Source organism: Polyodon spathula, chromosome 12, assembly GCF_017654505.1.
Source record: "Polyodon spathula isolate WHYD16114869_AA chromosome 12, ASM1765450v1, whole genome shotgun sequence".
Taxonomy (NCBI): domain Eukaryota; kingdom Metazoa; phylum Chordata; class Actinopteri; order Acipenseriformes; family Polyodontidae; genus Polyodon; species Polyodon spathula.
Window position 1 is genome coordinate 18,204,169 of NC_054545.1, and position 19,475 is coordinate 18,223,643.

At 41.8% G+C, this 19,475-nt stretch overlaps 1 protein-coding gene across 1 annotated transcript in view; it reads right to left on the bottom strand.

The window, feature by feature from the left end:
* sptb (spectrin, beta, erythrocytic) overlaps positions 1-19,105 on the bottom strand; it is a 20,663-nt gene extending 1,558 nt beyond the window's left edge. Inside the window, exons 1-11 of the mRNA XM_041266080.1 lie at positions 18,905-19,105; positions 7,289-7,440; positions 5,958-6,131; positions 5,435-5,526; positions 4,292-4,372; positions 3,993-4,108; positions 3,035-3,147; positions 1,914-2,101; positions 1,027-1,144; positions 380-538; positions 3-98 (exon numbers count right to left, since the gene is read on the bottom strand). Of these exons, the coding sequence (XP_041122014.1) occupies positions 3-98; positions 380-538; positions 1,027-1,144; positions 1,914-2,101; positions 3,035-3,147; positions 3,993-4,108; positions 4,292-4,372; positions 5,435-5,526; positions 5,958-6,131; positions 7,289-7,440; positions 18,905-19,052 (1,437 nt within the window). The 5' untranslated portion in view covers positions 19,053-19,105. The remainder of the gene's footprint in view (positions 1-2; positions 99-379; positions 539-1,026; positions 1,145-1,913; positions 2,102-3,034; positions 3,148-3,992; positions 4,109-4,291; positions 4,373-5,434; positions 5,527-5,957; positions 6,132-7,288; positions 7,441-18,904) is intronic.
* Positions 19,106-19,475: the final 370 nt, after the last annotated feature.

The window sequence follows — 19,475 nt, forward strand, 5'->3', positions numbered from 1 at the left end:
GCCTGCACACGCTCCTGGTACGTGCAGATGTCTGTCTCGATGGCATCATGCTTCTTCTTCGCTGCTTCCACTGCCAGCAGGTCTAAGCCAAAGTTATCCTGCACAAGAACAAACAATCAATGTGCAACCATAAAGAACATTTACAGCTACAAACACTCCAGAGCGTTGGAATTTCTTTTTTTTAAATCCTTGATTCAATTTGTAAAAGTCATCTATGTGCTGCTTCTGCTCTAAATCTGGTTCAGATACAGTAAACCCCAACATTCCCTGCCTGAAACTGCTTCTGTGTGCACCTTCTGAATCAGTCAGGGACTGCGTGCTTTACTGTCCTGTTTGGAATTCGATGCAAAGTGGCCACTCTTGAGAGCGGTCTCGGTACCTGTGCCACCAGGCGCTGGTTCTCGATGAGCCAGGTCTCGCGCATGGCTGCCTTGCGGTCGAAGCGCCGGGCCAGCTGCTCCAGCTTCTCCTGGCGGATGAGCTCATTGCGCAGAGCTAGCTCCCGTCCATGCTCTGCCTTCTCCAGCCTCTCCCAGCCCTGCGGCACACACAGTCTCTCAGTCAGGAGACAACATCCAATACCATCCTACTGCTGTCTGTGCCACTGTATAAATACCATCCTACTGCTGTCTGTGCCATTGTACAAATACCATCCTACTGCTGTTGAACAAAATATCTAAATTATGTTTCAATAGCTTTTTTTTTAAAATGATGTCTCAATCCTAAAATTCTAGGTGATGCTAAGCTGTTGACCAGAGCTGTACATCCCAGCTGTCAACAAGGAACTGAATCCTTTTTGTGAAGGTGTTTCCTCATGCGACGCTGTGTCTATGTGCAGCATTAAAGCCTGATAAAAAATTGAACTTGTTACTCTCCTAGTTTATTGTGTTATGGAATTACAGTATATTCTCATTATATTTTATATGCATCCTGCAACATCTGAACATTTCAATAAGAAGGTAACTATAGTTTTGAATAGTAAGTGAGTGTTCCAGACTCAGAGAGTGAGGGTGTGGAGAGACGTACCCTGTTGATGTCAGACACCAGTGCTCCCTCATGGGGAGTGTATAATTTCTGGTTATTGGCTCTCATGCGGCTCTGTATGGTGTACAGCATGACTTCAAGATTGCCTTTCTCCTGGAACCTGCAACAAGCAATCAGAGGGTGAAAAGGGTATGTAAACTGAAGCACCTTTTGCTGGCAGGCCATTCCTTTCTTCTGTGGAAGGGTACTGTACACTATGCAATATACAGGGCTATATTACATTGCTTTAACCAAGTCTGCTTCTCGGAATCCTCATATGCACTACTGAGGAATATAGGCTCTACTTTATATAACTGGATACATACAGTCTTGTTTATCAGCTGGCTAATTTACTAGCTTGGCATGCCAACCCAACCTCTAGAATACATTAGGTGTCTGCACTTTAGTTTAGGATGTTTTATAAATCTCTAATAAACATCTATAAATGTGTTATAAAGGATGCTGTAAACAGTATTAGATATCTTACTAAACATCATTTAAATCATATTGTGATAAACTGCTATTTCTTGTTATCAAAACCTTGATGATTAATCTTGTTTCACAAGATATTTGTATGTAATGTAACCCATTAGATTACATCACAAAACCAACACACAATTGTCAGTCTCTGCTTGAGAGAGGCAGGGGATGTTCAGGTCAGGATTGAGGTTCTCTGTGTCGTTTCTCTGTCTCTCTCTCTCTGTCTCTGCCTCTCTGTCTATCCATGTCTCTCTATCCATGTCTCTCTCTTGCAGAGCTGTGAGAGGGAGCTCAGCATGCTCTTACTGTCTTGACTGGAAGCATGCTCTTACTGTCTTAACTAGAAGCATGCTCTTACTGTCTTAACTAGAAGCATGCTCTTACTGTCTTGACTAGAAGCATGCTCTTACTTTGGTGGTTTCTCTGTGGTGCGGTAGGAGTTGAATGCTTGCAACTGCTGTTGCACTCCAGTCAAAGAATTGGCAAAAGTGCGGCTATTGAGGGTGATGATGGTTTGCTCTATCCAGGTGAGCAGATCCGAAGCCAGGCTTTCATATTTTTCGATCATTTTCTCTGTTTCAATGGCATGATCCAGCACCTGAAATATAATCCGTATGATTACTGTTTTTCTGTGGGCTTTTTTTTTCCAGATCCAACTTGGGTACATACTGTACCTGCTCTTCACAGCAGTCCAGGCTCAAGAGACTCTAGATTCTATACATCTATGGGCTCTTTTTTAAGGCATATGCAAAGACACATTTTCTCAGAAGAATTAAATTATTTGCAACAGTATATACAAGAAACTGCAGAAGAAACAGCTGCTGGAGTTGGTGCGGATTGCTGCCCTCCACAAAGCTGGAAGCTTTTCTTAGCCTCTCTGGAGAGCAGCAATCAGCATACCTTCGGCAGCTGTTTCCATTATTTCTCTTGAAATGGTAAATCAGCCCACATTTTACTTTTCTTTTTATTTTATTTTTAATAAATGTAGAATCTCCGGTTACTTTTAAAAATTTTCTCCCAATTTGGAATGCCCAATTATCATTATTTTTTCTCTTCATCATGGCAATTCCCCACCAGCTCAGAGACCCAAGGCTCAGTGGACGTCCTCCGATCCCACAAGCAAATTGCCGTCTTTTTACACCCAGGAACTCGAGAGCTACCAGCCTCTGGAGGACAAAGATCATCCCAGCAAATCTCCGGCCCCAAGCTCACTCTGCGCCTGGCCAGTAAGGGTCTCCTCAGAGCGGTTAGGAGAAACAGCCTAAGCTGGATCCCACCTCCCCAACCCAGGAGCACCAAAGCCAATGCGATGAAGACCGGCTGCCTTGCACAACCATGATTCTAACTTGCGATCTCTGGTTGTATGACTCACCCTGTACGCAACACGACAGTGCCTTTACCAGGTGAGCCATTCAGGGAACCCCCCTTCCAAAATTTTACTTTTACAACAAAACAATTGTTCTGAGTATTGAGCAGTCTGAATCTGGATTTTTAAAGATAAAATGAACATTCACAAAAAACATATCTTCACCTTTCCAACTCTCTTTCCCTCGACAGCCAGAGCCTTCATCTTTGAGAAATAGTGGTAAAAAGCCACCACGTAGGTGATGATTGATTTCTCATCTGGATTCTCTGTGAAAACATCTGTGAAGACATTCGAGACAGGAGTCGGTTAGGGATTTACCAGGACTGAAGACAGACATTGTGTTAATAAAACAACACAAGGTCTTTCTTTCAGCACTGGAGATGTTTATGGACTGCAGAGCAGCTGTTCACCAAACTAATCCATTACGCCTGGTGATTTGCTGTGCATTATCCTATTCAGAATCAAATTCACATCCCAAAAAGGAATTGCATTTGACTTTCAAATAGTCTCCTTCCTCATATTACCACCCTCCTTCCTCTGTGCATGAATACAATCCAATGCAATTTGAACTCGTAATCCCGCCACCCTCATGGTCAGCCATCCGCCAATGCACAAGTCAAGCAACTGTACAGAAAATCATTGCATCTCCCTCGCTTTATACTAAGAACACATTAGAAATGCTAACATTACCTTTGACAAGTTATCCTCCATGCTGTTTATTTTATAGGACACTAGTGTCATCACTGAACTGTAATATTTGAAATGTTTTTTATTGCAAACGTGTGCAGCTGTTGTACTGTAAGCACTCATGTCCTCCATGGAGGTCAGAACCTGTTACATTTTTTAATGTGTTTTCAGATTACACTTTGGACTAGCATGCTGTTTAAAGGCGGCTTCAAGATTTTAAAGTCCCCATTCGTTTTTAGAGGGCACCTGCTGTATGTTAATGACTGCTCTACTGGGAACCTGATTGAATACGTCACAATAAGTGAATACGTGATCTGTGAGGTCTGTAATGGAGTTGATAACCCTTGTTATATTGGCACGCTCGGTGGGTCGTCGGTTGGGCTGCTCTAGCTGTGTTTTCACAGAGGTTACTGGTCCCAGAACAATGTGAACTTACCCTCCGGATCAAGGAGCTTGGTTACACCCAGCTGCTGCTCTGCGACATCGAAGGCATGCTGGAGGTTGTGCGTGGGGTTGGACTTCTTGAGCTTATGAAAGTCTACTAGATCAGATCTACAGAGAAAGAGAGTTTAAAGTTTAAAAAATATTTAGTAGTCCATGTGTGTCTCTAATGTATTTTGATCTTGCATACAATTCTATTTAAATTGAAAGATTTACATATTCCAAAAGGGACATTGGGTGCATTGATTTGAGCCTTGCAATGTGCAGTTGAGCCTAAAAAAAGTGCACAAGTACCTGTGTTTGTGGATGAGAGCGTTGAACGCCATGCCATCCTTCCAGCTGGTGGTGAAGTTGGTAATGTTGACATTCGGGTAGCTGCAAAACAAGATGTACAGCACTGCAATGCAATTCAAATGCAACTAAAAAGGAGCTTGTGTTTTTTTTTTCACACTGTACTGGTACGTGAACTATTATTATTGTTATTGTTGTTGTATTTTTGTCCTCATTGAAGGTGCTGGACTGGAGAGAGCGCCAATATAGCAGCTAGACTAACTACAGAATGACTGCGGATAGGTTGTACTGAACCCCTTTAGAAGGGTTAGGGGAGATTTGATCCACAAATCAAATGGCACAGGGACTTTGGAAGATCAGTACACACACATTCAGGACATGGAGTTGGAGGCACTTGTTTTACAAAGAAAGCATGGGGAGTGTCTGGAATGGAGTGCAAGCCATGCTGCTGTTTCTGCTGATTCATTGGGATGCTTTAAGAACCATCTGGATGTGGTTCTGGGAACAATCTTCTCTTAGGATCCTGGATGGGCATCGATGATCCGAATGGACTCCACTCAATCTCTCCCTGTGTCATCAGAGCCCCAACCCATTCCCTTTCACCAGTCAGATCTGCAACCTCACACCTCCAACCCATTCCCTTACACCAATCAGATCTGCAGCCTCACACCTCTAACCCATTCCCTTTCACCAATCAGATCTGCAGCCTCACACCTCTAACCCATTCCCTTTCACCAATCAGATCTGCAGCCTCACACCTCCAACCCATTCCCTTTCACCAATCATATCTGCAGCCTTACACCTCCAACCCATTCCCTTTCACCAATCAGATCTGTAGCCTCACACCTCTAATCCATTCCCTTTCACCAATCAGATCTGCAGCCTCACACCTCTAACCCATTCCCTTTCACCAATCAGCCTCACACCTCTAACCCATCTGCAGCCTCACACCTCTAACCCATTCCCTTTCACCAATCAGATCTGCAGCCTCACACCTCTAACCCATTCCCTTTCACCAATAAGATCTGCAGGCTCACACCTCCAACCCATTGTGTCACAGAGATGGTTGTTGTTTCGATGTGTCATTCCAAATCTCTTTAAAACCCTGTGTCCTGTACTGCAGTCATGAACGGATTCATCACTTACCCGGCTGTCTTCATCTGGCACCACAGAAGCAGGGCGTCTTTAGCACAGCGGGGCTCTCTGTTGTCTTGTGTCTCCACAACAATGTCCTGAAGCTGTTGGGAAAAAGAAAAAATGATTGTATTTGTATCCTCAGTGCACTTGTTGTTTTAAAGCTACAGTAAACTCCCTCATAGTTAAGACAATATTACGTTTTCAAGTGAAATGTATAAATAAAAAAAAAATATATATTTTTTTTTTGGTGGGGGGGGGGGTCTCTTATGGTTCTGTACTGGAGAGATGGCATTGAATTGTACTGTAGAATCCTATTCAATATTTTTCACTGGTTAACTCACAAATATTTGAACTATTTTTCAGGTGTCACGTAATAATCAACATGTCAATTCCTGCAAGGTGCAGGTGAACCATATGGCACTGATACACCATGTGCTGAGCATGACTTTACCAGGTTTGGACAAAAATTTATTTTCACATAGTTTCGCATTTTTTACAACACCAGTACAACACGGATAATTTGGAAGCTTACCTGGAAGCGCAGGATAATGGTCCAGATGAGGCCAAGGATGAGTCTGTGGTTGCCGTCGACGATGTCGTGGGAGCCCATGTTCTCCAGGTGCACTCTCTGTTCCTTCAGGAACTGCAACGCCTTGTCTACGTTCTCCAGACAGTGAATACGCATCCTGCCTTTGGTGGGCTTAGGCTGGGGTGCAGCAGCAAAAAAGCAGGAGGCTCTTAGAAGGTATATAGTTTATAGGTCCCTGTACACTGTAACAGGATTCCCTGGAGAACCAGGGCCACCATTCATCAGCTTTAACCCTTTAAGATACAAGGGACATATGTCCCACAAATAAAAATGATGCAAACTTTCTAATTGTTGCAATGAGGAGCACAAAACAGGGTTTAAATGTACTGACAGGTTGGACCAGGTCATCCGAATGATCAGTTTCTTCATGATACTTGAAGAAGTAAGCGTTTGAACAACCGCTCAGTTCCTTGTGAACCTTAAGGGGTTAACTTCGTACACAAAATCATTAATTTAATAAAACTTTTTTTTTTTTTTTTTAATTGGCAAATAAAGATCGAGCACTAGCCGAAAAGTATGTCTACTTAACTCAGTGGATTAGTTATAGATTAATTAGCTATAGATGAAATGGTTGTTTTTCATAATTCTAGTCTCCCACATCTTTCTGGTGGCCTGACTTCAATTTCAGAGACTAGTAGTCACATGCCAGGCCTCTACCACACAATCCAGCACACTGGAGTCCTCACTTGCAGAGTCAGTAGAGTGTACAGTAGGAGACCATAGTAATCATACTTCTGAGGAAAACTGGAAATGGTTATACAGGACACTGAGTGCACCCTTCCGAACCAAGATTGTTCTGGGACAGACCACAGCAGTAGATGAATCGTGGGAAGATGTAACCTCTTGTTGAAGGGTATACTGTGGGATAAGTCACGCTAATGCATTCAAGTCATAATTTCTCAATGCAATTGTACTTTGAATTTCAAATACTAGTAGATATGGTTCTGATGTTGGGGCAGAGAGCTGCAGGGCAAATTCGTACACTACTTACAAATACTGCACACAAACCAAAAAGCATATGAACAGCAAGGCAGACAGTGGCACCATACTCACATAGAACAATCACAAAGATCCCAGTAACTCTACCTACATGTAATTAATGTAAAACTGTTTAGCAGGCTATTTCAGCAAATTTATTTTGTATATGACTTACAAATAAATAAAAAAAAAAAATCCCAATTTGTTAAAGTTTTTAAAACGTGCTTGATATTGAAGTTTACACGTTTAGGAAAGAAAACTAGCCTCTAGTAACGGGTCTGAGGGAGCGTCTGTACCAGGTGCTCTCCGGAGAGGACCTCCAGCAGCTTGATGAGCATGCGCCCGTCCCGCAGGTCCAGGTACAGGTCTGAGATCCGGCAGCTCACTCGAGAGAGGTTGGCGTTCACCCATTTGGTAAAGGTCTTCTTCTGCACCACTTCACGCTCATCTGGAATAGAAAGAAGAACGGAATTTATACACAGATTTCTTAACCCTTCACTGCCCTGGGTATGTCCCCATACACATTGAATGCCTACTTTCCCCTTTGCTTCACAGATATCTGTACTGCCCTTCCTGATAGGGTAGTACAGAGCTAGTGGAGCCAAACAAACCTGAAAAGGTTAAAGCATCTCATGGCACTTTAGAGAAATTAAAGCCTGGGCAGCATATCCAGCAGAGAGCTTAGCTGAAAGCTTACTTGAGAGGCATATAGGAAACATCGTTAATTAACACTATGGGAGCCACAGAACTCCACACAGACTGCAAACTGAAAGAGATCAATACTAATTACATTTGATGCTATTCACTCCGAGTAATGGCTACAAACACACCAAACATTAAACACAGTAGTAAATTACTGTAGCATAGCACGACTTATTAAACCTGCCATCAAGTAAAACCTAAACATTAAAAAAAAAACATATATTTCAAAACCTCTTACACATTGCAGTCAATGAAATAACATTTCTACACTTTCCAAACACTCTGCTACAGTCAGCAGGTTTGAAAAGGCAGCTTTGTGTAATGGGATTAAACTGCAGTGAATGCCTTCCACATACTCCTTTAGCTGTGATTCGCTAATGGCTTTTGTACTTTTGATCCAAGGCCTCTTCTTTCTAAAGCAATGAGAGCAAAGAAAGGTAAGCAGGGTGGCACAAGAAGAAGAGGAATGGGGCACCATCCTTAACGTATTGGGGGGGGGGGGGGTCCCCCATTCTCAATATCTTGTTATCACTTGTCAAGTTTGAATAAGCACATTGTCCTACAAGTGCACTGGTACCCCAACTGGTATCCATTTGGTCCGGCTCACCATATAACCCAGTCTTGCCTAGGACAGGCCCCAGACTGAATGGTATGCAAGGATTTCATAGCATCGGGCATTAACTAGTGCCCTGGTCCATCATCTGCCATGAGAACTACATTCTTAAAAAAGGGATTGTGAAAATTCTGCACTTTCAGAGAAATGTTCACAAAGCATTTACTGAAACACAGTGAATCGTTTTCATTGTTTTTGTTCTATGATGTTACAAAGAATCAAATAAATAACTAACGGCTGTCTTCACAGACCCCGATTAGCAGTTGAGCCAGCGGCTCGGTTTGACAAATCCTGCATGATGTCTGCACAGACTCACAGTGGAAGAAAGGATTTCCAGCATGGCTTTGAAATCAGCTTTTAAACGTTAGTCTGGAAGAAGGCACAGTCACCAGTACTTAACACCACCCTCTCATTTAACCAGTATATTGTCATTATATACCTACCTCTGCCTGCGTTCTGTTTGCAAACCTGCTCCATCCCTGCAATGGCAGCTGTTCCTTGATCTAACTGGAATTCTCCAACATCAGGAGAAATAAACAAGGCTGGGAAATATCCTCTCAGCCCTGTGGGTTTGAGGCCAGTGCTTCAATGCAACATGGCCAAGCAGTTCACAAAGTTCATTGCCATTCCATGAGTTGTGGGGGCTGTCCTGAACTTCTGAAACTGTGTTATTATTCCCTCACAAACACAGCCTTCCACTTACAAGATCTATGAAGGATAATAAATCTATTGTGTTTTCAAAGAATGTATTTTTTGCAGGACTTGGGTTCTAGATGCATATGACTAGAAAAACCAAACCGTTGTGAAGGTTACTCGCGTGACACATTGAGATTTGGTCCAAATTGGCCCCAGAAATAAAGCATCCTTTTTTTAGGGCTGTTCCCTTACAAATAATCTCCCTTACAAAATGATTTACAAAGAACTTTACCCTGCAGGGATAAACCACAGCAGGACTTTTCAAAGCAGTTTACAGGGAACTATAAACTTATGGATTATAAACTTATGTAAAGTTACTATGGGCTGGGTTCCCCATCTTAATAAGTTGTGCTGAAAATGACCCTTCGTTAAAGTTCAATCTCCCAGTGCAAGGGTCTGAAATTGGGGGCTCAGATATAGGACACAACAACAATAGAATCAGCACATGTATCAGAAAATAATAACAATAACAACCCTTATAAAAGTTTCTCACAGTAAAAGCATCCCAAAGTGTAATAAAGCCCAGTAAAAGCCCAGAAAGGTATATCAAGGCAATTTTAAAAACATAGCAAACCACGGTAACCTGCATAGTATAACCATGGAAAAGGCATCTGAAAGGGGCAAAATTACTGTACATTTACAGTGGTACACTTAGGCAATCCCTTCAACAGAAGTCCCAAAAGGAGTTAAAAAGCAGGATCAAACATCCACGTGTCGCCTCTCTATCAATCTGATCAACAACCATCACACAGGCTGAGTGGGCGGAGCAAGCACAGGGTCTCTATCCGCTGTCACCCATCCCTTAAAGACACAGGGACTGTTACACCAGTCCACAGGGAATGCAACATGAAAGTCAGTGTAATTAAAGAGTAGAAGGAAAATAGGGTAAATACAGCATCATCAACTCTGATTTGTCAGTTAATTTCTGAAATGCATTTTAATTCGAGGCTTGCTGTAATTGTTGGGGCAAGGTTCAGCCTGCTGCACTAACCTTATTGGCTAACCAATCCTATTTACACCAAGTCCGCTTTTCACTAAATGCTCTTTCTCCCCTGCCTCCTCACAGCCTCCTCTGCAGCTGTATCTCCCTTCTGGGGAGTCTCCGTCACCCAGCCTTGGTTTGACCCCTGACCTCATTGGAGGCCACCTCAATTCATCCCACACTACATTTTATACTACAATGATCAAAGCTGTGCCTAGATCTTGGAATTTAGAATGAATTTAGAGTCACAGAGGTACACAAGGACAGACAGACAGGCTCTAACTAGTACACATTCAAACTATTATCATGCCATCGCTGCGCTGAGTTTGGGATGCAAATCAAGCTGACAAAACTTCTAGAAGGTCGGTTTGGCAGCATTAGCAAAAGGATGAAATATTCTGTACTGTAATATACTAATATGGAGTCCAGAAAGCCAAGATTTTTTAGTGCTCTAAAGTTTCAAATGAATCTCATTTTTCAAAGCACTGTTTAACCAAAGAGAATGCTTATTATAAGCACTCTTTAAAAACAGTCCTTAAAAGGTTTTGTGAATATGGCCCATTGGTTCACTTTGGCATGATGTAATGAATACTGAAGATGTATTGGTGTATAAACTACACACTGTGTTTAACCCACAGGGGTGCAAAGGCTATTGCAGTGCTCCCTATCAGCCCTCAGCCAATATCAGCAAGTCAGCATGACCAGGATTTGAACCATGCGGGTGTGACTCACCCTGCACGCTACATGCTACTGGGTTAGACACTGGGGACCCATGTTCACTCCATGTTCGTAAATTAATTTATGAGGATCTGCCTTTTCCAACATTGCAATAGCTGTGGGAGACTGGGGTGAAGTGTGGTGACGCACACACACAGAGCGGGGTTGTGCCTGAGCATGAGATTCACACCCAGTCAATCCATTGAAGCAACAGTCCTTTATCTTGTTTCAGGAAGTATGAGCTGCCCTGCACCAGGAATAACGCTAACATGACATGAGCCTTCCGCAATACTAATACAGCACAGTAGGCTACCATCTGTATAAACCATTCAAACACTGCAGCCTAAGACACTAGCACCTTAAAACACTAGAGATAATGTACTGTACTGTACATATGACACATTCTACGCAAAACAGATAAAACACTGGCTCTGGCTGTACCTTGCAACTGCTTGAAGCGGCTGTCTAAGAGCTCGTTGAAAGAAATGTTTGAAGTGCTGTAGCTCAGCTGACGCATCCCTCTCATTGCAGCAGCAGCAGCAGCAGCAGCAGGAGCAGGAGCAGGAGCAGGAGCAGGAGCAGCAGCAGGAGCTGCCGCTGTCATGCTGGAGAAGTGTTTGGAATCCAAAGGAGTGAAGAGTGTCTCCCAACCATGAGTAAGAACAAGAGCAAACCTCTCAAATCTGCAGCCTTCCAAAGCAGCTCCTCTTCACAGAAAGTGCAGCGCTGCTAGCACTTTGTTTGCTTGAGTTGATCTTTAATTTTCTTTGGCAAGGAACCAACGATATCCTCTTTCGGAAGCTGCCTGACAATGCAGTCAATCTATATTTTAATTGGCACTACATCGAATAGAAGCTTCACTGAGATGGTGTCATTTACATACATCAGCTGGGATTTGCTTATGACCTTTTTGTAGTCTAAAAGCATGATGTCATGTTGACTGCATGGAGAGGAGTGTGACACACCATTCACAGGCAAGGATGCAAATTCCCTGCACCCTGAATAGCAAAATGTGCAGGCAGCTCCTCCTACAGCATGACACCATGCATTACATTTGCATAATGGTATATTCTTCCTGACACAGCACATTGGTTTCAATCACTACTAAATATATTACCCTCAAGATCTTGTTTTTTTTGCATTGTTTGTTTGTTTGCTTTCTCAGGATTTGTGTTTTTTTATTATTATAGCGTGAAAGGCCTTTGTGGCCTGCAGCACAGGAAGTGATTAGGACACAAGCAGCAACAGCAACTTTTAAAACAAACTAGCAAAGAACTAAACCATCACTGGCGCAAGAAAAATAGGTCCCAGTGAAAACATGATCAGGGCTAAAAGAATGTCAATGATATTCAGCCCAATAACTTGTGCTAAAGAATGTCCAAACCAAGTCCCTTCACAAAACTGAAATTGAAAGCTCTTTCTCAAGGTAAAAACAGAAGTGTGACGCAAGGACGGACAGACAGAGATTTTCATGTTGCATCATAACTGAAAGCAGTTCTCGGACAGACAGACAGACAGACAGACAGCCTCTATTAACCCCACACCCTGACAATATCATGAACGTGTGCTGGATAAGGTCAGTACAAGGTTCTATGGAGATATTTAGAAATGGAAGAGTCACAGCCCGGATGTGCAAAGCTCTATAATCAGGGCTGTCAAACCACTTCATGTTTATATTATCAGTAAAAAGCAGCAAGGATTTTGCTTGCTAAGGAAAGATGAAAGACTAGAAAAGGAGAGGATTTGCATTGGCATGCAAATGCTTGCTAGCATGCACTGAATCACCAACTTCTGCATCTTAAGATACCCCCACCCCCACATTGTGATACTCAATAACTGAAGAAAGTCCGAACCAAGTTTCCTCATAACTGAATAAGCAGTTCTCTGGATGTATACAGTGGTTTGTAGAAGTATTCAGCCCCTACCAATAATGTCACATTTTGTTGAATTACAAATAATTTTCAAACTACCTTTTTCTATTCAAAGCTGTAGTGGTTAAATGGAACACTGTTATATGAAGAGGAGGTTAAATGTCAGCAAACTTGCAAAGGAAATGTACAAAATGAAATTTACTGGTTGCATAACTATTCAGCCCCTTAAGTCAGTACTTAGTTTTGCACAGTAGGATGGTGACATTTTTGCCCATTCTTCACAGGAAAATTGTTCCAGTTCTGACAAGTTTGTTTTGGATCGTCGATGGAATGCAACCTGCAAGTCTCACCATAAATTTTCGGATTCAAGTCAGGACTTTGACTGGGCCACTCAAGAACATTAATTCTCTTCTTGTTCAACCACTCCAGTGTGGCTTTGGCTTTGTGCATCGGGTCATTGTCCTGCTGAAATGTGAATTTCCTTCCCAGGTTCAGAGTCTTGGCTGACTCAAACAGGTTTTCTTCAAGGATTCGCACATACTTTGCACCATTCATTCTCCCCTCTATCCTGACAAGCTTCCCAGACCCTGCTGAAGAGAAGCACCCCCATAACATGATGCTGTCACCACCATGCTTGACAGCTGGGATGGTGTTGACTGGGTGATGTGCCGTGTTGGGCTTGCGCCAGACGTAATGCTTGGAATTTAGACCGAAAAGTTCAATTCTGTGCCTTGTCTGACCATAAAACCTTTTTCCACATGTCTGCAGGACCATCTATATGCTTTTTTTCCTCCCCCAAACTCCATATGTGCTTTAAGATGAGACTTTTTGAGTAATGGTTTCTTTCTTGCCACCCGTCCATACAGGCCACCTTTGTGTAGGGACCGGCTTATTGTAGATGTGTGAACACTGACTCCCATCTCAGACACAGAACTTTGCAGATCTCTCAAGGTCATTGTTGGCTTCAGAGTGACATCCTGAACCACTTTCCTGCTTGCCTGGCTGCTCAGTTTGGGAGGGCAACCTGACCTGGGTAGTGTCTGGGGGGTATGATGCATCTTCCATTCTTAATGATGGACTTCACTGTGCTGAAAGGGATAATCAGCGACTTTGAAATGTTCTTGTACCCTTCTCCTGCTCTGTGTCTCTCTACCACTTTACCCCTGACTTGTTTTTGAAAGCTCCTTGGTCTTCATGGTTGCTTTGTTGGATCACTATGTGAGTTGCAGCTTGAAAGTCTTTATATACCTGAGGGAAATTATCTACAAGTTAAACCCCTTTGAGTACACACAGGCTGAAACAATTTCACTAATTTAGTGACCTTTCAAACAAATCATTTGCACCTGAGCTGATTTAGGGCTGCAGTAGCAAAGTGATTGAATACTTATGCAACTGAGATTAATCTGTTTTTCTCTGTAAATCTTACTTATTTATATTCTATATGCATTTTTTAACTTTATCAATGTGGAGTAGTTTGTGTAGATTCTACATGTAAAGTCTAATTTAAAAGCGTTGTGGAGTACGCTCAGGTGCCAACAAAATGTGAAAACTTTGCAGGGGGGTGACTACCTCTGCAAACCACTGTATATAAAACTCTGACGTGGGACACAAAGTAGAGGTGTCTGTGCATCTGTATCTGCATATGCATGTAGGCGTGAGGGTTATTGTATTATGGGAATGGAATTTCAGGTTTGCTTTATATAAATTCAAATGTGTTTCAATGTTAATGCATTGGGGAGGTCCTTCAAAATTATAACCTATAATAAAATGTTACAGAAATTTAAAAGCACTATTATTATTGTTTCAGAATGACATTGTCTTTTCATTTTTCTTTTGCAACTCCATATTAGAATAGCAACTGAAATATTCTCCTTGAGCACAATAGCACGGGTAGCAATTATACTGCATTTTAGCTTTTCTTTTTACCTCACGTCTCATGTCTCTAAGACACTAACCCCGATCAGCGAAAGCTGTGGGTTTTTATACTTGTGACCGTCTCCAGATTAGCAATAAATTAATCAATCTGGAGACGGTCACATTCTGCATGAGTTTAGCATGGATGTGGAATTTTAAATAATAACAAAACATTGTGTTTTTACAAACTAAACAATACATTTAAATAATAAGAATACAAAATAATACAAAATAAACTAAATACATATGTACCCCATCACATATGCCCCCCCCCCCCCCCCTTTGTGTGTAGCACACATGACCTCAATGGCCACCTCCCCCCTTAAAAACCCAACAGTCTTGGTCATAGTCCTGGGCCAGGAACAGAAGCATCATTGGGTCCACGGGCAGCAATATTGCCAGTGTCAATGCTGTCAGCGGAAATGCTGACAGATGCAAGGCTGGCTCCTCCTGCCTGGGGAATCTTGGCAGTGGCAATGCAGCCAAAAGTAATGCTGCGTCAGGTCTTTCTTGAGGTGTTTGTTTGTGAAATCTTGTGAACTCCATTCGGCTTTCCAAGAATTATGGTTGAAGGCTGGTTGTCAAGTTAAGCAACCAGGGTGTTGGGGTCAGCTTGAGGGTTCCAGTGATGCACTGCATTGCTGTCTTCAGCTGGACACCAACAAGTCGAGCGTGGCTACTTCTGGCCATACAAGTGCACAGTACTCGGCTACGGAGCACAAAAGGGCCATCTCTGATGTCCATAACCACTGAGATGACCAACAGTGACCCCCAGCCATTCAGAGTGGAACAGAGATGGCACAGACAGCAGATATAACAACTACACAAACTAGAGAGGATTTCTAAATGATTATATTTGCTAAGAAAATGAAAAATAGCGAGTGGTTTTACCAACGTTTATCCTATATACACTTATTTCAGTCAAACTCATGTTTTTTGGGAATTCTACGTTTAACGAGCTTTACTGATTACAATCGAAAAGTGGCAAGCCTGACTATAGTTCATAAATAAATCCTTATTGGCATACATATTGAAGAAGAAAATATTTAATTTTCAAATACCTTGACAAAGATTTTTGTAGGTAGCAATAAGAGAGATGAACGTATGTTTGTGTTTTGTGTCATACAAAAGAGGCAGGCTGTCATACAAAGAGAGCAAGAGAAAGCACACCCTCAACTTGACTAGAAGAGCCAGCGAACACTTACTTACATATTACCAGTCATTAAATCTAAATAAAAAACAGATGAAACCCAAATATTAACGTACGTTTTTTATATAGATTCTGCATTATAATTAAAATCACTGCAGTACACATTCCGATTTAAAGAGGAGTCAAATATCTCACAGTAATCATACACCTAACTGGGAATTAGTGCTGACCATAGCTGTGTGATACTGCAGCTTTAAAAAAGGCCATTTCTTTTGAATTGTCATGTTATACAGTCGCATAGCTCTTCCTCCAAGCTAGAAGGCATTATCATTAGTTGCATGAAACATTTAAAGTAAAGGACAGGAAAGCTAAAAATATGAGCGCTCTCAATCAATAATGAATGCTCCTCATAAAGTAATGCAACATTTTATTTTCCTTCAGAAATAAAACGGATTTGCACTTTGCTGGAAAAGCTTTAGACACGAAAGCAAACCATTAGCTGTGTCTTGTCATACATCATCAGCCTGACAGAAGCCTGCTACACAACCCTTCCCATGGCAATGACCTGCGCACATGCGGCCAGCATACACGGGACTGGATTCTTCAAGAGGTCAAACTGACACGGCTGCTTCATCAAACAAAAAGGTTCCGGCTGCTTTCTGGTACCTAATCATGTCATGTGATACTGTTCACTCCAATGGACAAGCTGCAATCAGACCATGTGACCTGCAGCAAAGGCACCAGGAGGCAGCATTATATTGTATTTGAAATACTTCACACCGTTAACACAAACAAAAGAGTCCCAATGAAAAGGGGGCAGCGGATTTTAAAGATCACCTTTAAAAAGTAACAGCTTGGTAAAGGTATGATATATCAGGGTGTAACACAGGTAGAGGTATGATATATCAGAGTGGTTCAGTTTCAGAGTGGTCATGGTGTTCTTATTACTGTCATGTGGACACAACCTTCCACTAAGACCTGGGCTAATTCATTTTGATCTTTGACTTCCAGCCATGGCTGGTTTTGTGCCAGAGACTCGGAGGCGAGAGGCTTCATTTCCACTGAGCCCCCAGTTCAATCCCCCACATGCTCCACCCAATGCCTCTCCCTCCTAGAGCACACACTCTATTTAAAGCCATATCCAACATGCTTTCTCCAGCCCCACAGCAATCTGAGGTATGGCTAGTATGACAAACCAGCTGCTACTTTCAATCAGGAGGGATTGTTAATTAGAGGAAACTAATTCATTCTTTTAAGATTTACACCCCCCCCCCCCCCCCCCAAAAAAAAAAAACACTTGATACTGCTGAGCCACTACTAAAACCAGTAGTTATAGGCTCAGGGCTGGGTTTTGTCCAAAATTAATCTCTTTTTTTTTTAAAGGAATTTTACATTATAAACAAGATACAATCAAAATGAAACCACTTCCACTTTAACTAAATGATTTCTGTCAAACTATTAAAGTATGAACACAGTGTTTATGAGACGTGTATTATTTTTACTTTAGCTGTGTCCTGTGTTGTCCACAGAGCTGCAGTATAGTAGAATCCTGATCTTTATGATAACACCGTGTAACAAATTTATTTTTTATTTTTTTTGTTCCTGGGTAGTAAGTGTTATTTCCTAATTGCTTATGCCTCAAAAGTATAGCAAATGGCTATTATTCCCCACAAACTTTGCTTTTGTGACCAGGATAGTGATATTTCAAAATATCACTATTTCCAATGGGAAAACGGTCTTTTCGTTCACATAAAGTCAGAAAAAAACAACAGTATTTACAGTATAATCGTAAATCTCGAAAAACTACTCACTTCTAAATCTTTTGTAGTCATTTTTGTATTACTTTAGTATAAATACATGTTAATTTGGATTCATATGTTGTTTTTTTCTGACTTTATGTGAACGAAAAGACATACATATGCCCGTTTTCCCATTGGAAATAGTGATATTTTGAAATATCACTGTCCTGGTCACAAAAGCAAAGTTTGTGGGGAATAATAGCCATTTGCTATACTTTTGAGGCATAAGCAATTAGGAAATAACACTTACTACCCAGGAACAAAAATTATGTTACATAGTGTAATGTTATAATTCTCAGCTTTTACTAAAGAGCGTTCGCCAGGAGGAAGAACTTCTCATGATATTCGGACATATTTTTTAAAAGCTTAATTAAAATGTAATCCTCTGGTTAGTTTAAGAAGTATGGCACTTCTACTCTTACAGTCTGAAACTCTTATTTCTTAGCAGAAGGGAAATTCTACACCAGGAAGTTTAAGTACTTATATGAATTCCTTGATATTTTGAACCCAATCAGTTGTATTCCCTTATTTAGGACTGTATGAAGACCCCATTCCTCTGGATTTTTCAGGCTGGTGTAGTACGAACAGAGGGAGCTCTCAGTAGTGCAGTGATGTTTATCGAGTTCCCAGGTTGCTGGCTGGTTTATGCATAAAGTGATTCAGGACTCTTTTTCTGAAGAGGCGTTTAACAGGGCATGACAAACACATTCACTCCCACTCTGAAAGCATGCTCAGTTAAGTGCACCTACATTCAATTGCTGGTCCTGCTACCCCCGGGTCAGGTTACACACACCCAGACTGGGTGCTTACTAATGGCTCTTTACAGTTACAAAACAGTTTGCATTACACACTGACGTACAATAATGGAAAGCAAAATATCAAATGCAAGATGCTATGTACTGGTCATGTACTGACTGCCACAGAGGAGACACTTAAAAGTACCATTTTCCATCTAGCTTGCAAACTGCATACAGTGGTTCATATAGCAGCATGCCATGGACCTTACTAGTCTCTATCCAAGCTGATGCATCTCTTAGATCATTTATTTTACAGTAATGTATCTTTAGTTTAATAACATCTGTCCAAAGACTTTTTAGATATGCTAGTAGACAATAGTGTATACTGCTGTGAGGAGCTACTGATCTTTTCTTTACAAAAAAGTCAGAAAGTCAGTGTGCCAATGAAAAAGCTCCTTCATAGCCATTCTGCGACAGCAAGATGCAAGCTGAAGTAGCCTTCCAAAGTACAAAATCATGCTAGTGGGCATAGCAATAAAAGTAGGACTGCCAACAGACAGCAAAGGTAAAGACAGGTGAGTTGGAACACTTTTTGGCATCAATGTTAGCAGTCTCACTCCGAGGAAGAAAGGAGACAGCAAGGCATCTTCCCAATATTCTCAGCTCTCCCTCATTTGATGGGCTGACCTTGGCATCTCTGAAGTCGGGGGTTTGTTTTGTAAATACTGTACCTGCAAGAGCCTTGATCCTGGATCTCTCAAACAGCCTGGCAGAACTGTGGTCATTGTCCAGCTCCTCATCCAGGCACTCCCAGCGAGCATTCACACTGCTGTACTGCTGCTGAACATCCAGCTGATCGAAGTCTGTGCTGGAGGTCATGTTCCTGGCACTTTGCTAGGAAACAACAGGCCTCTGCAAAATAACATTGCACTTGATCAGTATACAGCAGAGTCTTCAATAATAATACATGACAAACTGCAGTCCATTCGGGACTAAACCTCATTATGCTGCTGTTGTAAAGGCGTATCTCTGCCCTTTCTGAAACATGTGTGTCCAGTAGGTGGAGTATGTCTCTGTACACAGCAAGCAGGCTCCCACAGTAAAGGCTGCCAGTCATTTTCTAAAACACAGATAAAGTGCATAAAACTGGACTACAAGTGTATGTTTTTGGGGTAAACCCATTATGGTGAATTGAGATACAGAGCTTTCTTACATGATAGAGGTTTTGCATCATGATAACATGAACACAAGCAGCTGCAGCTATTTGTAGTGCACAAAGCGTTTCATAAATGATAAGCAAGT